At 43.5% G+C, this 23,504-nt stretch overlaps 1 protein-coding gene across 5 annotated transcripts in view; it reads left to right on the top strand.

The window, feature by feature from the left end:
• mgaa (MAX dimerization protein MGA a) overlaps positions 1-23,504 on the top strand; it is a 45,936-nt gene that overhangs the window by 10,361 nt on the left and 12,071 nt on the right. The window contains exons 3-18 of one of the 5 annotated variants that reach the window (XM_063184424.1): positions 948-2,595; positions 2,764-2,848; positions 2,956-3,069; positions 3,425-3,535; positions 3,678-3,779; positions 3,908-4,731; positions 5,041-5,362; positions 6,096-6,247; positions 8,179-8,259; positions 8,385-8,409; positions 8,846-8,923; positions 12,859-13,481; positions 13,801-14,065; positions 14,314-14,643; positions 20,878-21,162; positions 22,161-22,610. In XM_063184424.1, coding sequence (XP_063040494.1) covers positions 948-2,595; positions 2,764-2,848; positions 2,956-3,069; positions 3,425-3,535; positions 3,678-3,779; positions 3,908-4,731; positions 5,041-5,362; positions 6,096-6,247; positions 8,179-8,259; positions 8,385-8,409; positions 8,846-8,923; positions 12,859-13,481; positions 13,801-14,065; positions 14,314-14,643; positions 20,878-21,162; positions 22,161-22,610 — 5,495 coding nt within the window. Of the gene's footprint in view, positions 1-947; positions 2,596-2,763; positions 2,849-2,955; positions 3,070-3,424; positions 3,536-3,677; positions 3,780-3,904; positions 4,732-5,040; positions 5,363-6,095; positions 6,248-8,178; positions 8,260-8,384; positions 8,410-8,845; positions 8,924-12,858; positions 13,482-13,800; positions 14,066-14,313; positions 14,644-20,877; positions 21,163-22,160; positions 22,611-23,504 lie in introns of all 5 variants that reach the window. The other 4 variants (XM_063184423.1, XM_063184425.1, XM_063184426.1 and 1 more) reach the window with 4 other exon arrangements.

Raw genomic sequence — 23,504 nt, 5'->3', positions numbered from 1 at the left:
ATTTAAACTATGGCGGTGCGCCATAGTTTCCTCAATGTATGGGAAACACTGTATAGTAATTATTACCTTGGCCAAGGAGTTTGCGGTTTTCGGTCGCATCGGTTTGTTTGTCTGTCTGTCAGCAGGATAACTCAAAACGTTATGATCGGATTTTGATAACAATTTTGTGGAGTTGTTGGAAATGACAAAAGGAACAAGTGATTACATTTTTGAGGTGATCTGGGTCACGATCCAGACACGATCCAGACATCTATTATAAGATTCTTCGCCATTGCAAGATCGGGGAAATTTTGACATTCCATTTTTTAACTCCACCACAACCAGGCAGAAAGACTTAAAAAGGGTGTAACAAACATTGTCAACTGTTCTATCAAAGACCTTTCTAGGTAGAGGTCCGCACTCTGAGTTAATTTCTAATTAGTAATTTATTCAACACTTTGTAATAATAATTTAGTAACTCATTTATGGCGCGGTGATATAAACATAATGTAAGGCTAAGTAACTTTCTCAGTGACTTGCCTAGAAATATATTTTTTATATACAGTATATCAAGTATCAGTTCTAAGGACCATATGTCATATTCTATTTCAGCTTTGTTATATTCCGTTGTTAAGCGATAACATGGCATCTCCTTGATGCCTAGAAATTGTGTTGTGGAAGAGGCTTCCAGGCAGATCCAAAATGATGTACCGGTACACATGAATGTATAACAAAATTATGTAATAATATTTACCCATTTTATGAAATTACAACAATATCATGTTATGGCTCATGTTATGCTGAAATGATATTGTATGTAAGTTTTCAAACATCATTTCACTCAATAGTTAACACAATAGTTGTAAATATATGGTGCATTTCTTCAATTCTGGTGGCAGTAATAACAAAGTAACCTTTACTGTATGGCAGTTAACCAGTATACTGAAGTGATTTCTGTCTGCTTTCAGTACTGTGAAACGACGCCCAAGTACTTTGTCGGAGTTGTTTCAGGGGACTCCGCTCAAACTGAGGAAGACGGCCCCTGAGAGTGGTGCTAGGAAGACAGCCCCTGAGAGTGCTGGTCCTAGGATCATCTTGCATAAAATTGACGGTGGCTGCGCAAATGCCAGGAGCACCTTGGGTTCAAAGAAGGAATTGGCGGTACAGAATCCAACACTGTTGAAATCTGTTGTGAATTTAACAAGGTTGAAATCAGTTGAGAGTTCAATACAGTCGAAACCTGTTGAGAATCCCACACTATTGAAATCTGCTGCGAAGGACAGCTTTCCTTTGAATGGGAAATCCAATGAAGACTTTGGCTCAACTTCTACCAGTGCAGACGCCATGACTGGTGACTGTTCTGTCACAAAAGGAAAAAATGGTGAGAAGGTTCTTAATGCATCGTCTGAGGAGAACACTGGCACAGATACGAGAGTTGGTGACTCAGAAAAGCAAAGCCAAAGTAAATCCGCATCACAGAAGCTACCAAGTGCCAAGGCCTTACCCCTTCTTGCTTTGTTTTTTCAACAACTGAAATCAAAGTCCAAACCTGTCAAAGCTGCCCCAAAGCCTGATGTTACTGGGTCCGATGCAGCAAATGAAGAAAGGTCTTCCCCCACCACAAATGTTGCTCTTGCGCCCAGTTCCACACAACACACAGAATCGTGCACTGAACCTGGTGACACTCATACCTCCACATTAACCCCTGTGTCTGCCAATAAAACTGTAGAAAACACTGCCCTTGAGGCCCCATCGGAGTTACGGATTCCACCTCAAATGAGTGAGTCAGTGTCAGAAACATTACCCAAAATGCAAACAAGTTTACAGTCCCCTCCAACCCACACCTCACCACAGTCCACTACAGCAGTGTTCCCTAAACTTGACATGTCCCTCACAGCTACAAATCCTGATGAAGCTAATCCCCAGGCCATGACTACAAGTGCCTCTGGAGACCCTGTCGACTTTGTTGATCAGCCTGTTCCCGATGCCCCCTTATCACCCCTGTCGCCCCTGTCTCCATCTGAATTTGCAGTGGCATTCTCGCCGCCCTCATCACCGGACTTTTGGCCCTGTAGCCCTTTGCCTGTGTTCACTCCTGAGCCTTTAGATCCTCCTGCCAATCAAAAGGCTCTTTTAGACCCATCTGCTAATCACAATCCTCTATTAGACCCACCGGCCAATCACAATCTGTTCGACCCACCTGCCAATCACAATCCTCTATTAGACCCACCGGCCAATCACAATCCTCTATTAGACCCACCTGCCAGTCGCAGCCTTCTTCCAGACCCTCCTTCCATCACGTCAGATATTCCCCCGATGAGTGATCCAGAGGATGAGGACGGGGATGCGGACGGAGACAGAGACGCTGACGGGGACACCAACAGTGGAACAGGTGACATCACCACCGGTATTGGTGGTACAGGTGTGGCCTCCCTTGTCATCAACGCTAACAACCAGCTGTCTGCGGCGGGGAAGGCTAAGGCACGCTCGCGCAAGAAAGGCCGAAGAAACAAGCAAGTTGAGGAGGAGCCGGTGGTTGGAGGGCCTACGGACGTCCGCATGCAACCCAATCTCGAAGATGTGGAAGGCCAGTTGTTTGTCTCGTTTACCTCAAAGGTAACTAAATACCCTGGCCTCACTTGCAATATTAATCATATTTTATTTTCAGTACTCTTATTTATTTAGTTCTCCGAGTTGTTCAGAGGGTCACTTGTCTCGTATGATGCAAATTGTTTACGTAATGAAAATATTTAATCCGTGAAATAAAATCTATGCACTTGACAGGAGGCGCTTAGTATTCATCTCAGCGACCAGTCTGAGGAAGCTCAGCCACCATCACAGAAATCACCGGATGTTGTGGAAGCAAAGGGTACGTAGCATGAAAATTCTGCATATAAGTGGATTGTTAGAAATAGTTGGAAAGTGCACACTTGGGTAAGATGTTTTTGTAATTGTGATATCTTATGATGTCTGCAGTGGTTGAATCTCCTGAAAGCACGGCTGAACGAATTGCTTCATTAGAGAAGGCTCTCCTCCAAGATTTAAAGGTCATGAAATACAAACAGGTCATCCATCCAGTCCTGCAGGAAGGTAAGTCGGATCAGTGCACCGTTCATGTATCTAGATGGCATACTAATATTGTACATTTGTTTCAAAATCAGAAAGACACCAATTATGCAGAACTATACATTTATTGCGGTCATCATCCATGACCCATAGCAAAGATGAATGATGGCTGTAAGATTGACTTGAATTTGTATAGTCTACACATGGAGCATTGTGAATAGTATTACAAACGTATAGCTCTGAGAGCCCATATCTCTTGCCTTGGCTGTTTGTTGTCACTATATCAATGTAGTGGAAAGACAAATGTAGGGAAATGGTAACTACTGACCACATTAAATTCATTATATTAATGTACCGGTAATATTTTTTCTGTCTTCAGTGGGCCTGAAACTAAATATACTGGATCAGATCTTGGCCATAGATCTGGTGTATTTGGGTGTGGAGCTGCCCATTCCCCCTGCCTCCCAATCACTTGTCTCATCATCACAACGTAAGAATTATATACAATTCCACAATACTTAGAGCAATCTGAGTTTTTATTTTCTTCTAAAACATTTTTTTCCACAGTTGTCCTATCAGTTTGCCTCATATTTGTTCTGCCATTGTAACAATATTTTATTTTTGGGAAATAGCCCCATTCATCTCCAGGACAGGGAAAACGACAGATGTCACAAAAATCAAGGGTTGGAGGGACAAATTTGTCACAACAGACTCCCAAGAATCACAACCTGAAGGTAAGACAAAACTTCTCACTTCTGCATGCGAGCTATTTTCTGCATGCATTCTCACACTTCTCACCATCAGTGTTCCCATCAAAAGTTAAGTCAGTGTGAAGAATAAATGCTTATTCTCCTCTTAGCAGCTGGTCCCAGCTCAGATGCAACAATGACGGCAGCCAGCACCAGCTCCACGGACGCAGCTTCATCAGCGATGAAGAACCGCTCGGCCTTCTGCAGCGACATGCTAGACGAGTATCTGGCCAACGAGGGCAAGCTCATAGACGAGCGCGCCGCCAGCTTCTCCACGAGCAGCGTCACCCCTGTGGCATACCAGATGCCTACCAAGAGCAGCAGCTATGTGCGGACCCTGGACAGTGTGCTGAAGAAGAGGGCCCCTCCGTCTGTCCCTTTCTCCTACAACTCCTCTTCCTCCTCCTTCACCACCACCACCACCACCACTATGTCAGGCTCACGCAAAACACCTGCGTCTAAACAGTCTACGTCTGCCACCCAGAACAAAAAGTCCAAGGCACCTTCGAAGCCTAAAGAGACTCAAAAGTTGAGCTCTGGTGGAGGAGGACGCAAGTCGTCCAGAACAACCACACCAAAGGAAACGTCATCAACAACATCATCAACAACATCAACAACAAAAGCAGCAACAAAGTCCTCAACCTCCTTAGAAACTCCAAAGTCCATCTCCTCCTCCCTACTTACCAAAACTTCAGCACCCAAGTTGAAAAACTCTACCAAGACCATCACACCTGCTGTTGTGAAGCCACCAGCACCAGAGACCACTTCGTCAGCCAAGGATTCCCCGAAGGTGGAAAGCAGGGCGGTTGTGAACCGGGTTCCTCCTGTGGTGAAGCTGCTGGAGGTGGAGGACGGGGCAGTGTGGGAGGGGCAGGAGCGCACCTACGTCACAGAGGAACGGGCCTCCATAGCCCTGGCCGCTCTCGCCACGGCAACGGTACTGATCTACATATGGCTGTTTTTAATTAGAGCTAGAGTAGTGCTGTTAAAAGATTTTAAATGGTTTAACACCAGGCATGCAACTATGTAACAATATAACCAAGTCATTTGAGTTACATCTTTATTTTTATACTTTTTTATTTTTGTTTTTAAGTGATCTCATAACCTTTTGAGAACAGTACCATTACAGTATTATTTTAGTAAATATCAATGCTGTGACCTGTCAGAGCTCCATCCCATTGAGAATCAGTTCGATTATTTTGACAGAACTAATATTCTTTTGACCACATTTCTTTCATCATCTCAGGGATTCAATGCGCCCACTCTCCCCATCATCGTGCGCCGAGCGCCACCCTGTCTCCAGGCCCACTGCCGCCTGGGCTGCGTCTGTACCAGCTTGGCGCTGGAGCGACGCCACCACCACTGCGGCAAGCCAGAGTGCATGCTGGGATGCCACTGCCTGCGCCACAAGGTAGTACTGCGCAGGAAGTCGGAGGGAGACAAGGAGGTGAAGGAGGAGCCCAAGTCGCCAGTGGTGGTGGAGATCGTGACGGAGAGCGAGGAGGGCTCTATCAAGTCGCTCAAGAAAAAGAAAAAGAAGAAGAAACGGAGAAAATCTTTGGCCTACGGTGAGATATGTACAGCAGTTTATTGAAAGTTATGCTTGGCTTTTGGTGAAATATATGACAAAATTAATTAATTGAAAGATAGTTACTGTTGAGATGTTTTGTTTGCAAAAGGATTTTAGGATGAGGATTTGTGCATGGCTATTTTAGACCGGTGTGAAGCTGCCCCCCCCTCCGACCCAAAATGCTCAAATAACAAGGCAGATCGTTTGTGCTATGTTTGTGCCGGATTGTGCTGTAAACTTCTTCGTTTGTGCTATTAACAAAATAATAGCATAGTAATAAAATAAAACAGCTGTAACTTTACAAAACAAGTGATTGAAGCGTTCATTTTCGCGGCACAAACAAATTCCCTTCGATTGAGACTACTTTGGAGAAATTTGGACGTGGAGGGGGGGGGGCTGCCTTTTGAAAATGTATTGGTATTATGAGTATTTGAGTATTTGACCTGAGCTTAACGCAGGTCTATTTTAGACTTATCCTGACATTCCACCTGAAAGCCAAATATCCCGAACTAACTTTTTGTGAACAGTTAGTACAAAGAGTTTAAGTTGTATCAACTGAACTCCTCCTCAAGTGGATTTCTGTAACTAACATTTCATTGCTGGTTGTTTTTTGGTTACTGGAAAACTATGCTTCTTTATACTCGCTCATACTCTCTCCTTCTTTCTCTCTCTTCTCTCTCTCTCTCTGTCTCTCTCTCTGTCTCTCGTTCCTCTACTTCTCAAACATGCAGTGGTCACAGACCCTCAAGTCACTTCTGAGCCGGCCACTCGTGTCCAGACACTATGGAATGGCCAAGGAGTGGACACAGACAAAGACATGCTTTGCATCCCAACCCCAGCCCCAGCTCTTCCCTGCCCTATACCCTATGGGCTCAATGACATGGTAAGAGACTCATGAACTATTTTGGGTTTGTTTTTTTTCAGTTTATGGTTACAATTTATTGGGCCTTCCCGGTCATATTAATTAGGTACATTGTAATAAAGTATGTAACAACATGTAATATTATGTACTTACACTGTACGTTAGGGTTAGGATTAGGTATGTACTGGAAGTACATAATATATGTGTTTACACTAATAAAGACAACGTGTTATCCACTTAAATTATCAGCAGACCTAATTTATCTCTTTGGTAAGAGATTGTCTAAACTTTGACTTGACTGTGCATAAAGACTAGAGGTGCACCGAAAATTCGGCCGCCGAAAATATTCGGCCGAAAACGCAAAAAAAGACACTTTCGGTTTTCGGCCGAAAGCCAATTGAGCGGCCGAATCGGAGGCCGAATAGAAAATTAATTGAAAATGGGCATTAATTAAACTAATTTCAGTTCTACTCTAACATTTGAAGACATCAAATACACGTTTATTTTATTTCCAAAACATGTCAAAACATTTGGATGTGCATTTCTGCCAAAAACACTATTCGAAATTCGATGGCCAATATTCGAATGTTATTCGAAAATGAAAAAAAAAGACATGCGTTTGCTAACTGAGGGACTCCCACGGTCATCCCTTGAAACATGTAGCCTAAATTCCGCCGACGTATCATAAAGAGTTCAATACTTATTTACAGTGGCCTTCCATCTACAGCACCAGGGGGGAGCAATAGCTAGAAAATGCTGTCGAGTGTACACCTCTGAACGTCCAGCTCACTGGAAAAGGGAGTTTGTGCACAGCCCTTATAGAATCTGTGGTCTGTGCGTCCGTGACGAGAAATAGGCTATTTATCATTCCCTTCCCCTCCTTCCATTCTCGTGGCACGGCAAAGTAAACCCCACTGAACAGTTGTTCGCTAGTTGGGCTGCATTAGAACTAGTTAGCAATTGACATTGTTGACAGACAGCATCCCGATTCGCACGGCTACAGGGGGTGGCTTTATTAGGCTACAAAGTTTGTTTTACAAATCCGAAGCAACGCTGTATGAAACGACCCCCAGACAGTTGCAGATAGTAGTGTAGTAAGCCAGATAAAATTGCCTCAGCTAAGAGTGCTCAGCTAGTTTACTTCGCTTGCTAGCTTATCATTATTAGCGTTAGAGATATTGAAATAACCTGCCATTGTTGACACTGACTACAAGTTGTCACAGCTACAAGTAGCTTACCTTGCAGAAGTTTACGCTGGCCAAATCAGACGCAAATTGATGTGACATTATTCCCGAACAGTTACAGATGACAGTCCATGTTTACAAAACCATCACCAATTGCAGATTTACAGTGTCAACGATTTATTTATGAATGCCCAATGCCCAATGCCCATTCCCGAAATGCACGAGATGCGTGGCTTCTCCCTGGCTGTGTGTGTGTCGTGTCGGCGGGGGGCGGGACGCTTTCAGACACACTTGCCTTACGTGTTGGAAATGAAAGATGAGCATCGTATCTAGACCTACCAGAGAAATTAAAATACAGGGGAGCTACTAGGTTAATTTAATGTAACCCTGCAGTACTTTTCATTTGTCACTTAACACTGCTAGGGAGGCCAACACAGATTTTTTTTTACTGGCTGGATTTTTTTTTATTCGACAGGACTATTCTAAATTGGAAAGGAAAACATCCCTGTAAACCATAGATTTCAGCAATATTCAAAAATAGTGAAAAACCTAACTTTTGATCACTTTTGACTGAACTGTAATATTCGGTTTCGGTTTCGGTATTCGGCCAAGTGATTCATTATTTTTCGGTTTCGGTTTCGGCCACAAATTTTCATTTCGGTGCACCTCTAATAAAGACCATGCTGATGAGCAGCATGGGATGCACTTGAAAGGGAGTGGATACAAGTTGACATGTTGGTGATGTATTATTTGGTATTTTGCTCACAGTATGGCCTCCATGATGAGAGCATGACATGTGCACGTATCCGGCCGTTTGAAAACAAGGCCTCGGAAGAAACCCAACAAAAGGTAAAACTATGCGTTGTTGTAATGTGTCATAATGGAAGAATGGCATGTACAATTTGCATGTGGTTTCATGGCAACTGAGTGTTCACCTTCTAACACTTTTTTCCTTGCTTCCATCTGTATTGCAGGACGTCTCCATGCAGTCAATAGAGGGTATGTACTGTACTTGCTCAGTCATTCACCTTACAATCATATGTTTGCGCCGCCAAGATAATTTCATGCATTCAGGATGGCCAGGATGTTTTTTCCCCAAAAAATCTGCATTTCTTTCACAAATTGTAGAGAAGAATTTTGAAATACATCACATGATGCAAAACCCTACCACCTAGTGTGCTTGCTTAGCTTGACGGCATGGTCTGTGAAAACAGGCAATGACATACACAAGAAGCTAGAAAGACATGTAACAATTGTACATATTTCATGGTGTGAGAGACACTACACATGAATATTAACAAAATAGATAGTTGGGGAGATTAGGCATGTTTCTAACAGTGATGATGCTGGCATATTGCCATACATAGGCGTGGTGGTGGTAGTGGTGTTGGTGTGGCGTGTAGGGCGTTGATTCTAAAAGTGCTGTCACCCATAGACGTGTCATTGGAGCCAGAGACAGAGATCAGACTGGAGTCAGAGACTCATGACTCAGAAGAGGGTAGTGAACAGTATGGTAAGTATACACTGATGGTGGAGGCCAGCTTAGCAGGTGTCTGCGCCAAATGCAGAAAATTCAAATTATTCTCACATGGTCGGTTGTGCTCAGTCACGCTTCAGGGAATCTCCTTCACTTTGTGGTTAACCCTTGAGTTGGTCTTCTGACTCGACCTGAATTGAATTACACTGTTCACAAAAAGTTGAAGGTGAAATGTCAGGATGAACCTAAAAATAGCTGTGCACAAATCCTTATCTTAAAGCAAAGAGTAGTAGTGGCTGTTACTTTACACTTATTCACTTTCGCATATACAGTGCCATGAGAAAGTTTGGGCACCCTTTTGGAAAATCATTACATCAGTTATCATTGAACTTTTAAAGTAGCAACTTCATTTGAACATATGTTAAACTGTAGGGCAAGAGAAACAATTCAGCAGTGGAAGAATTTTCATAGGTGTTATAGAAATAATTTTATATGGATTTAAACAAAAATATGTGTGTGCATAAATATGGGCACCCCAAAGAAGGTATACCATTAATATGAAGTAGAGCTCACCTTTTGCAGCACAAACTGGTTTTAATGACTGGAATCCTTTCAGTCACCAAGACAGACATGATTGGTCATTAAAATGTTACTTATCATACATAATAGCAGACGAGGCTTGTCCTAAGTTCTGTCTTGGAGAGAGTAATATGATGGGCTCTGAAAAAACTGTAGTTTGTTGAAAAATAGTTAAGGGCATGGCTAAAGGGTTGTAAGAATGGTAACAGGCACACTACAGAAGACCTCCATAGAATTACAAGACAATAGCTGCTGATAGTGCAGACTTAGACATGGGTCCTTCCACGTATACTTTTCACAAGGCAAAAGCTCATTGGATGGGTGATGCATAAAAAGGCTTTCCTGTGTATCCATCAGAAATAAATTGTTAAACTTGTGCAGACAGCTTATCTGGATAAGCTAAAAGCATTTTGGGAAATCAGTGTGGTCAGATGAGACTGAGCTAGAGTTATTTGACCTTAACAATGGGAGGTGGATACGGCAAAAAATGCACCCATAAATTCTATGACCTCTGGTCTAAAACACACCCTACTATAGGTCTGTGTGGATAGTATACACACTGTAAAACGTATTACAGTTAAGGGCCTCACTAATTATTTTCAAATAGCATATTTTTCAGAAGAATGTTCAAGTGTCAATCACACAATTAGAGCTGAGCAGAGTTTGGACTTTCCAGCAGGACAGTGTTTGCACTGCACTGATCAAAATTCAACAATGAGTTAATGCAAAACAACAAGTACAATGTCTTGAAATGGTCATACCAATCTTGAGATATCACCATAATTGAAAACGGAAGAATTTATTTGAAACAGGATGTCTAAAGAAGACAGATGAGTAACCTGACTGAATTAGAGGGGTTCTGGATAGAATAATTGGCAACTATTCAGTAGCACCAGGCAGTTGGAACTTGTCTTCTTGTATAGCAAGTATCCAAAGGCCATATCAGCAAAGGTGAGCTCTACTTCATATTAATGGTATACCTTCTTTGGGGTGCCCATATTTATGCACACGTATATTTTTGTATAAATCCACATAAAATGCTTTCTACAACACCTATGAAAATTCTTCCACTGCTGAAATGTTTCTCTTTCTCTACAGTTTAACATATGTTAAAAGGAAGTTGCTACTTTAAAAGCTCAACGATAAATAAACCGATGTAATGATTTTCCAAAAGGGTGCCCAAACTTTCTAATGACACTGTATTTAGCAGAAAGCCAAATTTCCTGAACGCTAAAAACAATTCAGTATCCCAAACACATCCACCACTGCACGCCACTGTCCCTTAAGAAGGGTAAAAGATAAACCAAGGGACGCATTTTAAGAGACATTTGGAACTGTGGGGGATAACCAAAACTCACTATGAAACAGATCCAGAACTGGAGAGGGAGAAATGTACAGAGGAGCACCCATCCCTGCTGCACTTTTGGCACTTAAGCACTGTCAGGCCTTCAGGGTGGATGGGGGCCAGATGCCATCCCTCTACTAAAAGGCATTTGACAGCCCAAAGGGGTTGTCAAAAAGCACTTCAATTTCCCTGGCTGGCACCTTGTGTATCCCCCTGCCCTGGTGACACGAATGCTGAAACTATGTTGTGCACAGTTGGCACAGTTCCCGAGGGTGTACAAAGGACTGGGAGAATAGTCAGGGTGGATGACAAAATGGATGTCAAGGGAAAATGAGAAATGTGAAGCAGTCTAGAGATAAACTTCAAGCAATCGAGAAAAGGAAAAAGCCAACAACTGCTCATTTCAAGGGGTGCACTTTGAAAGCTGTAGTGTAATTTGACTCTGTTTTTAAGGGGAGAACCTAACAAAGCTAAGCAAAGCTCTGGTGGCAGGGGTGTCATACTAAGTTCTTAAGGGCCGTACACACACGTCGCTGCTAGTTACTCGCTCAGCGAATGAACTCAATAGAATGTCAATGTGTCCCAGCGAGACTCGCAGGCGAGTAGGCGAGTACTGTACAAGCGATGCGATGTGGGCGGATTCCGAGTTGAAAATATTTTATCTTCGAGTGAGGCGAGTAAGCGAGTAACCAATTGGAATGCAGAGTTCGGTACTTCTCGGCTGTCCATTGGCAGTTAAAGCCGCGGGAACTTTCAGCGAACGTTCCATGAAAGAGTGGCGAGTAGGCGAGCAAGCGAAAAGCTAGCTTTGTGTGTGTACGCCGCTTTAGTAAGGTATTTCGTAAAAGGCCTCAACAGTTGGGTCAATGGCGGGGTTTTTTTGGGCTCAGACGTCACGTGGTACAATCACAGCTAATGCCCATAAATTAATTAGTAATTGGTAATAAATGTGCTGCAATCTACATGCTTCTTGGAAAATACACATTTAAAAAAAATCTGTAAAATAGTGGCATTAGCTGTCGTTGCACCACCCTGACGTGTGCTATTACCGGTACTAAAACATCACTGATCCAGTTATGTAAGAGGGATATTGCAGTTATTCCCGTTCAAAGTTCAAAAGTACTGCAAGAACTTGGGAGACCACCACAGTCTTTCTAATAACAAGGCAGACTACAGTTAGGTGATAGTTGTTACAGTTTGGCCAGGTGTGAATTGTTGACTTACTACAGTAAGGTGTCGATCATTACAGACTGGTAATGGGATTATGGGATAATGGGACCTCCAAGGTTGGGACACTGACAATGCAAATGTGACAAAAAGATCAGTCAGAATTGATGAAGACTGATATATGGTCTATGGACACCACTTGCAGAATAAATATTTTTTAGGGCTTGTTTTGGTAATTTGGTAACGTCTCAGTCCTACCAGTTGTCTGAGGAATTAGCACAAGAGTAGGAAAATGGATTCAAACATTGTTGCTAATGGTACAAATACACCAGACGCGACTAGACTGACACCTATGGAAGTAATTGAATTTGTATGGAGTCGCTGGTGACAGAAGAGACAAAATCTATTTGGGCGACAAGAGGCGATGTGAGCGACTTGACTGACAGTTTGGTGTTGAGCTTCAGCGAATGTTATGCTAAGATGCGGTTCGGCAACAGCCGCCGCAGGCAACTGGAATTACGGAATACTTGCGTCCTGCTTTTAACGGGTATACTCTTTTGCTTCCATCGCCTGTGTTCCATCGACTTGCTATGAACACAGTCCAGTGATTCTTAATCGCTTAGGTCACCGCTGGTATGTTCTCGGGGTAACTTTGCAGGCTGATTTCGCATAAGTATGATTGACTTGCATAACATGTTGGTGATCCCTTTGCCTTTTGGTTCATTTTGCAGTGTAGAAACGAGAATAAATGCACACTTCTTCATTATTGAACAAATAAACACTACAAACATGATCAATTTGAGGAAATCAAGTGATGTGATGGTCATTCGTTTCATGGGTCATTAATCCATTTCCATTCTCATATCTTCTCCTCCACCAGAGAGTGGACAGGTCAATGAGCCGGAGCCGGGCGAGCTCACCCATGGGCCCTCCAAGCGGCTGGAGGTGGTGTCTGACTGCAAGTGGGAGCGGCGGTCCGACTGCGCCTACATCATGCGCATGCTGTGCCAGCACATGGACAAGGACCGGCTGAAAACGCCCTTCTGGATCGGCAAGTACCGCATCCAGCCCCTCTCGCAGACGGTGGTGGACGAGGGCCAGGGTCCCTGCACCAACTACAAGGTGCACATCTCCATGCCGCAACTGGTGAAAGGCAAGATCCACACCGCCCCTGATTCTAATAAGCTATCGCCAGCTCCGACACCAACGCTGTCTCTTACATTGACACCGTCGCTGACATCAACACCGTCCCTGATGCCGGAGCCTCCTGCGGCCATGGCTGAGACCACACCTGAGGAATCAAGGACTGCTTCACTGCAAGAGGCCCAACCTGAGCCTAAACCTAAGCCCAAACCCAAACCGAAGGGGTCACTAGCACCACTCAAGCCGGTGGAGCTCCTGCCCCCATTGAGGCCAGAGGAGGGTTTACCTTTCTTGGCTGGGGTTCCGGAAGCTGGCACGCTCGTTGCCAAGGAACCAGATGAAAAAGGCTGTGGCGTAATGGTATGTACATTACAGACAGAGCCTGCTTATAATAAAGTGTTTTATTTTTACATTTATGGAATAGAATAATAATGTGTACTTTCCTGCTACTGGCCCATAAATGCAGTGTCTGTAATGCTGTTGTCAGGTGTTCAATGATCTCGCCACATCGCAATTTAAAATGATTCAGAATTCAAAATTCTAATATAATTCTGAACCGATATCCAGATCCATTCCAAAGATATCCACACATTGGAACATTGGGCTGATGTTCATGTTTTTGTCTAATACACGCCATTCCAATTAACCCTTTCATATCCCACTCCTGTTCCATCTCCAGGTAAATGGAAAAGCATACCCCAAAGCAAGACTTCAGCTGGGTCACATGGGAGCGCTGCATCCCGCCAACAGGCTCGCAGCGTACCTCACGGGTCGCCTGGACCCCGCAAATCTCCCCGGCTACACAAAATCTCGTCTCCAAGTCGCCAGCACACCCCCACCCCCTGGCCCTCCCACAACCACTAGCAGCATCGCCGTGGTCACGGTGGTCAACACGGCAGCAACGTCAACAACAAAAACAACAGTTGCGTCTTCAGGCGTCAAAGGTAAGGAGGTTGTGGTTGTTCTTTTTTCAGAAGTGGGTCGAAGACCTACTCCATTTTGGCTCTTCATAGTCTAGTGACAGCTCTTGGCTTACTCTGTGAAACATTTGTTGTAATTAAGCAATCATTAAGTAAGCAATCATTATAACCTCAAATTACATCTCTTCATTCAATGAGTTGTGGCTTGTTATCATATAAACACTGTATAGAGGGGTGCACAACCAACTCCTCAATCTGTCCCCCTTGTGCAGTGGCCCAGCCCGCTGTGGGGAAGGTCTACACCCAGTTTGTGCTCAACCAACTCTGCGGGCGGCAAACGGTAGCTTGTGCTGCCGCTGCTGGGAGCACTCCAGGCAATGTTCAGAAAGTAGTCATAACCTCCACGCCCATGGTTGTGGTGGGAAAGCAAGCCGCTGGAGCACAACCGCAGATCCAAACCCAAAACACACAGGGGGCAGGGGTTGCCAAAGGACCCGTCTTCGTCACTTTGGCCCCCCCGGGCAAACAGGGCCCTCTTGGTACTCAGGTGGCCACGCCGGTGACCACGACTGTTACCACCACCACTACTGCCACCGCCACAGGTACCGACCCGCCTGGTCGACCCGGTGTCCGTGGCCAAATTATAGTCCAGACAGCGCAATGTCCCCAGACGAAAACCCAAATCGGGTCTGTAATACCCTCTGACCACCTGAGACGAAAAGCTTAAGTTTGCAATATCAATGGTCACACCCAGTTAATCAAGGTTCACACAGACCACTGTGAAAGCCAAGGCCTCTTTTAACCTACTGTTACGCTATAGCTTATATTTGCATTGCAAAGCAAGCATGGTCTAAACTTATATCTGGGATACCAGAAATAGTTATAGCAGCCTTTGCAAGATCTATGTGGTATGGTGACGGAAATTTCATTTCAAAACAGCTGGCCCAGCAGATACAGGGTATGGGGCTTTCCTCTGGACTATAAAGTGGCCTTTCGAAACCTTTCCCCTCCTCAAATCCATCTGCTTGTCTTGCTGGGGTCCATGCAACATCTCCTTTTTTTAAAAAATTCTTTTTCACGTCCTGCTCTGCCACATTCATCATGGTGTGTTTCTCCTGAGCCCCTTGAAGTGGTGCACTCTCGTCTAGACATTCACACTCGTCTGTTTCCCCCCCTTGTCTGGGTCATCCTCCTGTCTCCTCTAAGAGTGTCCTGAACTAAGCCGGACATACACTGTACGATTGTTGACCTATTTTTGCTATGTTTTTTGTAGTTGTATGGCTATTTTGGGGTTGGTTGTGATATTGGGAAACAACTACTGGTGGGAGCAGTGAACTCCTTTAGAAGTTTCAAACGTGCGTCCCTCATGACTCATGAGGGTATCGCACTGTGTGCGCAGTGTTGGAACAGGAATTATGAGTTGTGAACTGTTAATTCACTCATTAAGCTTAGGTTTTACCAGCAGCTTAATGGCACAGTTGAAATAGTGACCGTGTATGTCGCACAGTGTATGTCCAGCTTGATGCAGAACTCTTCTGGAGTCTTGGAAAGATGTGTAATGCACAACAGCCCTGATAGACGGGGAGGAACGGTAGCCTACCATGCACCCCCCCACAACAAAACGCCACATGACTTTTTTTAATCTTCAAGATGTCCTGAATAAGAATTTGAGTGGTAACAGTCATATAACTCACTCCCACTATAATTTTTCACATCATGTTGTATACAGCTCCAGGCCTTTTTATTAGAATACCATGAAAAAGTTGATTTATTTCCATAATTCCATCAATAATGTTAAACTGTCATGGATTGTAGATTCATGGCCCAGTTTTTGAACTATTCCAATCATTATTTTTTTTCTTTTTATATACGTTGGCCTTCCAGCTCAAAAAACCCATGAATTGGGGAATTCGCATTATTAGAATATTGTTATAAAATCAAATTTTTCTTCATCAAAATTCGGGTCACATTAAATCAGTTGAAATTTTGTACTTTCTACATAACATGCAATGGTCAATACTTGGTTAGGACATTCTCTGTCTTCATAATGGCCATGATGCGTTTAACATTGAAGTCAATGGCAAAAACAGTGCATGGGAGTTATGGAAGCCCATATATCCTTGATGCTTTGCTGTCAGCTGTTCTTGTTTGTTGACCTGGTGCCCCACACTTATTGGGTTATGAATATTATATTTTTTGGTGTACCTATGACATTTGGAAAAATATACTTGGTTCAGTTATATGATGCGAGAGCTCTGTTTTTTTTCAATTCTTTAAATGACTCATCCATACAACCATAAACATATGTAAATACCTTACAGGCAAATAAATTAACAATTTGTAAAAGTATAATAGCATAATTACTAACTACTGGAAATATTGACAATACTGTATAGCGAGCAGTACTATATGTGTCTCTGTCACATCTGTGCAAGTTGGAGCACAGCACCACAATAGAAGAAAACAAGTTGAATCATAAACGAAGTTTATTGAACATTTGGGGAAAGGTATAGTCCAAGGCAGACAGTTCATTCACTGCTACTGTCACTGTCTGTGCTTGACCAATCACTTTCAACTTCACTCTCACTGCTATCATCACAGTGGACTTCACCACAGATGTCCTCCAACCTCTGTGGCTGACTCTCACCTTCATACCACTGGGGCTGTAGACCACTTTCTGCCATTAACCACCCGTGTCCTTGACCCACGGATGGAATTACAGGATTGTTGATGTTGGCTCTTTTCCACAGGGCAACCTGAAAATTAAGCCTACGGACATACTGTGTGAGGCATTTTCTGCACAGTGGTAGCGAAGCCATGTCCACATTTCCAGGAATAGACTTTCCTTGTTTGGTGCAAAGTTTGTTAATGATGTTCAGTCGCATGTCATCAACCTTTTCAGCTTTCTTTCCGCCATACAATGCACATGTGGATTTTTCACAATCATCAATAAGGTCTTCTGTCACTGTGTAGGTTTCGCCAAGTTTGGCAAGTTTGGTAACAAACTGGGGGGCTTTGAGCATCTTCTTTAGAGGAAGAAGTTTACCTTTGCCCTGGAATGCACCCGTCGCATCACTCCCAGTGAAGCCATGGAGAACAAGTACAGCTGTGCACTTTTTTTGACTAAGTTCTGCTGCAGTTGTGTGCCATTGATCAGTCTGGACATTCTCTGTATCTTGGTGTCAAGTAGGATGTTGATGCACATGGTTCCAGCAAAGTGCAGCAAAATGAAGAATAGATCAGAGTCAGGACTCTTGATCTGTACGTTGGTATAATGCTCATTTGCAGCATATTGGTTGTAAAGGACAACCCTGGTGTCGGTCTCTTCCTGTGATGACCTGAGTAATGGAATATCAGTCTTTCTTGTTGTCAAACCGTCCCCTGATGTAAGAAGGTATGCACATTCTTCACAGATAAAAATGACTTTCCGGCCTTGCAGTTTTGAAGCGTACTTACCACCACTCCATTGCTTTAATATAAGCCTGATAAACTGCACCTTGTTTTCATCATTCGTTAAAAACTGTTCCCACTCCGTGGAACGTTTTGTTGCTCCACCCCCTATAATTAACTTCTCTCTACGGCCACAGAGTTTCCTTTCCATTGACTTGATGGATTCGGGTCTGTATTGGTCTGTGCTGAAAATTATGTCTCCACATCCAGACGTAAATATGTTGTCAAATAGCAATGAGGAGATCTCTGCAAATGTGTCTGGAATGTTCTAAATCAGTGATACTCACTATTTTTTCCTCAAGAGCCACATTAGGGTAAATAAGTCAGGAGGAGAGCCGCATGGAGCGCAACATCAACCTCCCCCCCCCCCCCCTACTTTTCAGGGCCTTTCTTTTTTTGGGGGGTGGGGGGGGGGTTACATCAGATAGTGTTGGCCTCATTATACATGGTTTTAGTATTATTTATGCAAATTATTATTATTAGTAGTAGTATTAATTATCAAATTATTAGTAGGCCTATTATTAAATTATTGAATTATTAATTAATTACCCTATGTCAGCAATTGCTGTTAGGCCTCCTAGCTCACTTTTAAACACTAAAAGACACCTCTGCTGAAGGGCACTTTTACATCAAAGAGCAATAGGGAAGTTCAGTTTAACCTGGCGCTGACAGATGGCCAATACATGCAACCAGAGTCAAAACCAACACAAAAACAGAGGGACGAGTCCAGTTTTTGTTGTTTCTCTCTCTCCCTCTCTGGCGCTGTCAGCCAGCATATTTTTGATGGCTGATGGATAGACCTCCGGATCGTCATTCACAATGTAAGGAAGACGGAATAACCAGATTGGCTCAAGAGTTATTGAGCTTGTGAAGGATGGTTGCTTTAATTTATTATAAAAATGCGACGTCGCCGACAGCACTGAGTTCTATCAGCTGTCAATCAATGCCGTGCGGAGAGAGAGAGAGAGAAAGCGAGATAGAGAGAAAGTTTAAGTTTCCAACTTGCAGCATTCCAACGCGACTCCACGTGCTTTATTCGCGCTCTGCTTGCCTTCATTGCCCGTTTGACAGCGCCAGGTTAAACTGAAAATGAACAGCGATTTGGGAGGTGGTCACCAAGCAATCTGCGCGAGAGAGTTACACCAGGCGCGAAAATGAACAGCGCTTTGCGATGTGGTCACCAACAATGCAATCTGCGCGAGAGAGTTAGGCTACACCAGGCGCGTGCACGCATCATTCACAATGTATGATGGAATTACTCGTTTGATGTGGACAAGATAATTTATTGGTCTCCGCCATTGAGTGTCGTGGCGTTGTTGTGAAGGATGTTTGCCGAATTAGGTTAAGTTTCGGCGCTCTTTTCTCTGCTGATAGACGACCCCCAGCCATTTAGAATGTAAAGCCGTCTATTTTTAAAATAATGCAAAACTAAGCCACCAATGAAAATGTGAACAAACGTCCATAAAAATGACAGCCAATGCATTTTCAAATAAGATCTGTGATTGATTTTCGCGGCTCACTTCGGAGGGGAAATGTGGCTTGCTTGCGCGCCCGAGTCAAATTTGTCAGTAAATAAACAACGACGCATGGGGTGCCGGGTCAGCCAGGTGGAAAAAAAGAGATCTTGATGTAGACGTGCCCATAGCCTTGCCTACTTGGCGTGATGCAGATGACTGTGAAGCGTGTTCATTGTATATGTATGTAGGCATGGCAGATTTTAAATGCAGGTCTGTTGATTGTGTTGGGCTATAATATTTTTTTCTATAACCTTGCGAGCCGCCAAGTCAGGCGTCGCGAGCCGCCTGAGGCTCGCGAGCCGCGCAATGAGTAACAGGGACCTAAATAAAAAAACAACAAAATTATACATTACACACAATTATACACATTCCATTACTGTATTACTAGCTGATAACTCTGATGTATTTTCCAGGGCCATTTACCATCATATTGTAGAAGCAAGCATTTACATCATATACTGTAAGGGTCTCTGATGGTGGAGGAATGGCAGCATTCGGTTGATCTTTCACCAGGTAGTGGAACACCAGAACATGACTGGTGATTCGTTGATTGATTGAGTGGTTGGTGATTGATTAATTGGTTGAGTGATGGAGTGATGTTAAGGTCTTTATATACCGGTAGACCTATATGTATGGATGAGTCATTTAAAGAATTGAAAAAAAAACAGAGCTCTCACACATCATATAACTGAACCAAGTATGTTTTTCCAAATGTCATAGGTACACCAAAAATATGATATAATATTCATAACCTACACACTCCAAGCTTACATATGGTATATGGCAACCTATGATAACCAACTGCAAAATGGCTGTTAAGGCCTTGGCAGTTTACAACTACATAGGACTAAAATGTATAGCCTAGAGCATACTGGGATCATGTACAATATGGTGTACAGTAGGAATGAGTTATATTACTGTTACCACTCAAATTCTTATTAGGGACATCTTGGAGGTTCAAAGAAGTCATGTGGCACTTGAGAAAAGCCATCTAGATCCAGGCATCACAACACAATGTAATCGCAGAGGAACCGTATCACTGATGCTGGTTGCTAAGGAAGATGCTTTGCCTAGCAACTGTTGCTATGCAAAAGGTACACCAAATACAGTATAATATCTGTATACTACAGACTCCAAGCTTTAATATGGTATATCATAAGCTATTATAACCAACTGCATCATGGCTCTAGAGGCCTTGGCAGTGTATCACTACATAGGACTAGAATGCATGGGGTCATATACAATATGTGAAAAATTATAGTGGGAGTGAGTTATATGACTGTTACCACTCAAATTCTTATTCAGGACATCTTGAAGATTAAAAAAAGTCATGTGGCGTTTTGTTGTGGGGGGGGTGCATGGTAGGCTACCGTTCCTCCCCGTCTATGATGAGTTGTAAGACTTAGTAGTTATGGCAGTCATATTTCTGATGTTGACACAAAAAAAACGGGTAAACTGGACACATGAGTATTTCCTCACTGGGTTTTCCTGCCTCACACAGCACTCTGCTCTGCGTTTTGGCTGACCTTGATGTTGCTGTGGCTGTAATTTGCTTTTTTGCGGTGTTTCATCTTAAATGTTGTGATTGTGCTGTGCTCTGCTGTGCTGTGGTGAAGTGATTTGCTGGGTGTTGGTCATTGTTGTGTTTCGTGGAATTCATTCATTGATTGTGATTTTCACTTCTACATCTAATACTTTTCGCACATTTTCTTCTGAAATATGCTGATATAATTTAAGTTTATTGATCAACAATGACCACATGCTTGAAGCTGTTCATCTTGTGCCAGAACAATCAATACTGGCATAATCAAAATAAGTTTCCCCACCCGTCTTGAACCTCTCATGCAATTTCAACCGTCGTGATTTCAGGTGGCACTCTTCCAGCACACAAAGTGCTGCAAATCCTTGCCGAACAGTCGCAGCAACAAGGGGCGCAGTCGGCAGGATTGGCCGGTAGTGCTGTACTGCCTGGCAGTGCGACAACCGTAAGAACTAGAAGCATCTTCGGCCAGAGCGTGGGTCAGGTGATGCTTCAACAGGTTCGGACCAAGACTGGGGCGACCCTCTACCGCAACCCCAATGGACAGCTCGTGCAGCTGGTACCCCTAAGTCAACTGCGGAACCTCAAGCACAACATTGTCATCAGGGACCAGAGTGAGTACCAAGATATTGGGGCACTTTTGCGTCACTAGTCAATTAAATTGTCACCGAAGTCCCATACATGTTTTCACTAGTCTGGTGTTATATCTTACCCTTTCTTTTGTACAGAGGGCCTTCAATGCAGCCTGGCTCTCAAGCAGACCCTTCGTGCATTTCCGCTCAACTTTGTGAGCTCGCACGAGGGTCTGGAAATCTTAGACGAGCCCGAACGGAATCAAAAATTTCACAGCTTGTCCAATCAGAATCGCGGGGCGGGATCACGGGGCGGGGTATATACAAGTCAGTGTTTGACGTAGTACGTGATTAATAAAAGCCAAGTGAATTCTCCAATCAGGTTCGAGCTGTTTTGAACACACCCACGCCTTTCCAGAGATAAGCGATTGACAATGTTCCAGATGGTTATCGCGTGAGAACCAGGTTAACTGGAATGGCCAAATTAAGAAATGATTACTGGTGGAAGGGGTGAATTCCATTGAGGTTGAAATATGCATTTGGTTTCTGAATTACAATTACTGGTGAGAGCACTGAACTCCTTTTGAAGTTTGAAATGTGTGCCTGTCGATCCTCGTCCTCCCTGTTTCGCTGATTGGCCGGTTGTCTGGCAACAAGACTAAATATCTCCCAGAACACCTGCCACAGCCATAATGTGGAAGGATTTTAGGAGCTTACGTATGGCAAGGACAGGCTATGTTTTCACTGTCCTGAAAGCAAGTTGATATAGGAGTTGTTTGTCCAAGAGTCAAGAATGTGATTGAAATAATATTGATCAAATGAACACAAATACACTGTAAAAAATTGCAAACCAGTTAACCAGTTAACTAACTTTTTTACATTTAACTGACTGCAATGTTTTACAGTATAGGAGATCCACTTCTTTAAATGTTTTTGAACTTGTGTGAGCAAGTTAGTAGTTTCTCTTGTTATGTTTTCTTTGAAAACCGAGAAATTCAAACCAGTTTGAGAAACAAAATTGTACTTTTCTCTTTCTTCAGGGGCATATGTGCGGTTACCCACGCCACACAACGCAGGTCTACCTCCTACCCAAAAAGACGGCTCTTCATCTTCAATAAGCACTCCAGGTGGTGCACCTGTTCCAGCCACACCTGTCAGCTCCTCCTCAGTCACAGCTCCATCAGGCGAGACACCCTGCATCACCACCACCAGTGCGGGGATCGGAACTACCACCACTACTACTAGTACTGCTACCACTAGCAGCCCAACTACTTGTACGAGCACTGTCCAATCCAAAATGGTTAAGATCGTCCCCATACGTGGCTCTGCTGCTTTCAACATCAACACAGGCTCGCAGGCTCTCAAGGAGGCTCCAGAGTTTTTGGGGGAACCAGGAACCCACACCATGACCATCTTCCCCAAGAGTAGGTCGGTACCTGGGCAATCCACACAGGGGGCATCCAAAGGCTTCACCTTGCTACAGCCACCAGGTGAGAAGTCATCACCATCTATCGCAGCTGTTTTCAAAATGGGTGCTCAGGACCCCTGGGTTTGCCTCCTTAATGCCATAGTCAACACTGATGTATTTATTACATCTCCTGTTGTCGCTGCATGAATTAAGGGGTGCTGTTATCGACTTATGAAAGGCGGTGCTCTGAAAAAAAATAATGTGGCACGACTCATGTCAGGGGGCTTTGTCTGGAACAGCGATTCTTAACCTTAACGTCGAGGCCTATTCTTTCCAGTGCACAGTGTCCCGGGGCCCATATTTCCCATGTATATATTATTATATTATATTATATATTATAAGGATGCAAATGATTAATCGACTTTCGATAAGTTGTCGAGCAAGAGGTTGCTCGATTAAAATGTATTAATCGCGATTAACCGCTAGAGGGCGCTAGAGACTGTTGAGTGGTTCTAGTTCTAGTCCTACTCAAATCCATGGTGCGCAGATTTTATCTATTAAATCGTCATTGCAACTTCTAGAGTTCTTGAGGGTTTTTTGGAGATGTGTACTTGAATCTGTGATTATGCCAAGTCCAATGGTGTAAGTTGTTACTACTTGGATTATGAGAAAAACGATTTTTCAAGACAGGTAAATGTCACTGCAAGCAGCATTTTACTGTAGGGTTAAGCTTGCTAGGTTAGCTTAGCGTGCTAACTAGCGAAATCACAAACGTAGTCATTTCAAATTGTGAGCTGTAATTTTAATCACTACACCCTGTCAGATATCAAGACTAGTATTAGCTGAACTGGGCATGAATATATATGACCATGCATGAAGAGGAGCACCATCTGTTCAATTTCAGGTGAATCCTTGTTAGCTGTAAGTGTTGTTGTCATAGCTCCATTCATTCTCAATGGAGCCTGTTAGCTTATTA

The sequence above is a fragment of the Engraulis encrasicolus genome, chromosome 19, assembly GCF_034702125.1.
Source record: "Engraulis encrasicolus isolate BLACKSEA-1 chromosome 19, IST_EnEncr_1.0, whole genome shotgun sequence".
Lineage (NCBI taxonomy): Eukaryota > Metazoa > Chordata > Actinopteri > Clupeiformes > Engraulidae > Engraulis > Engraulis encrasicolus.
Note: the sequence above shows the minus strand (reverse complement) of the source record. Positions and strands in the feature narration are given on the sequence as shown.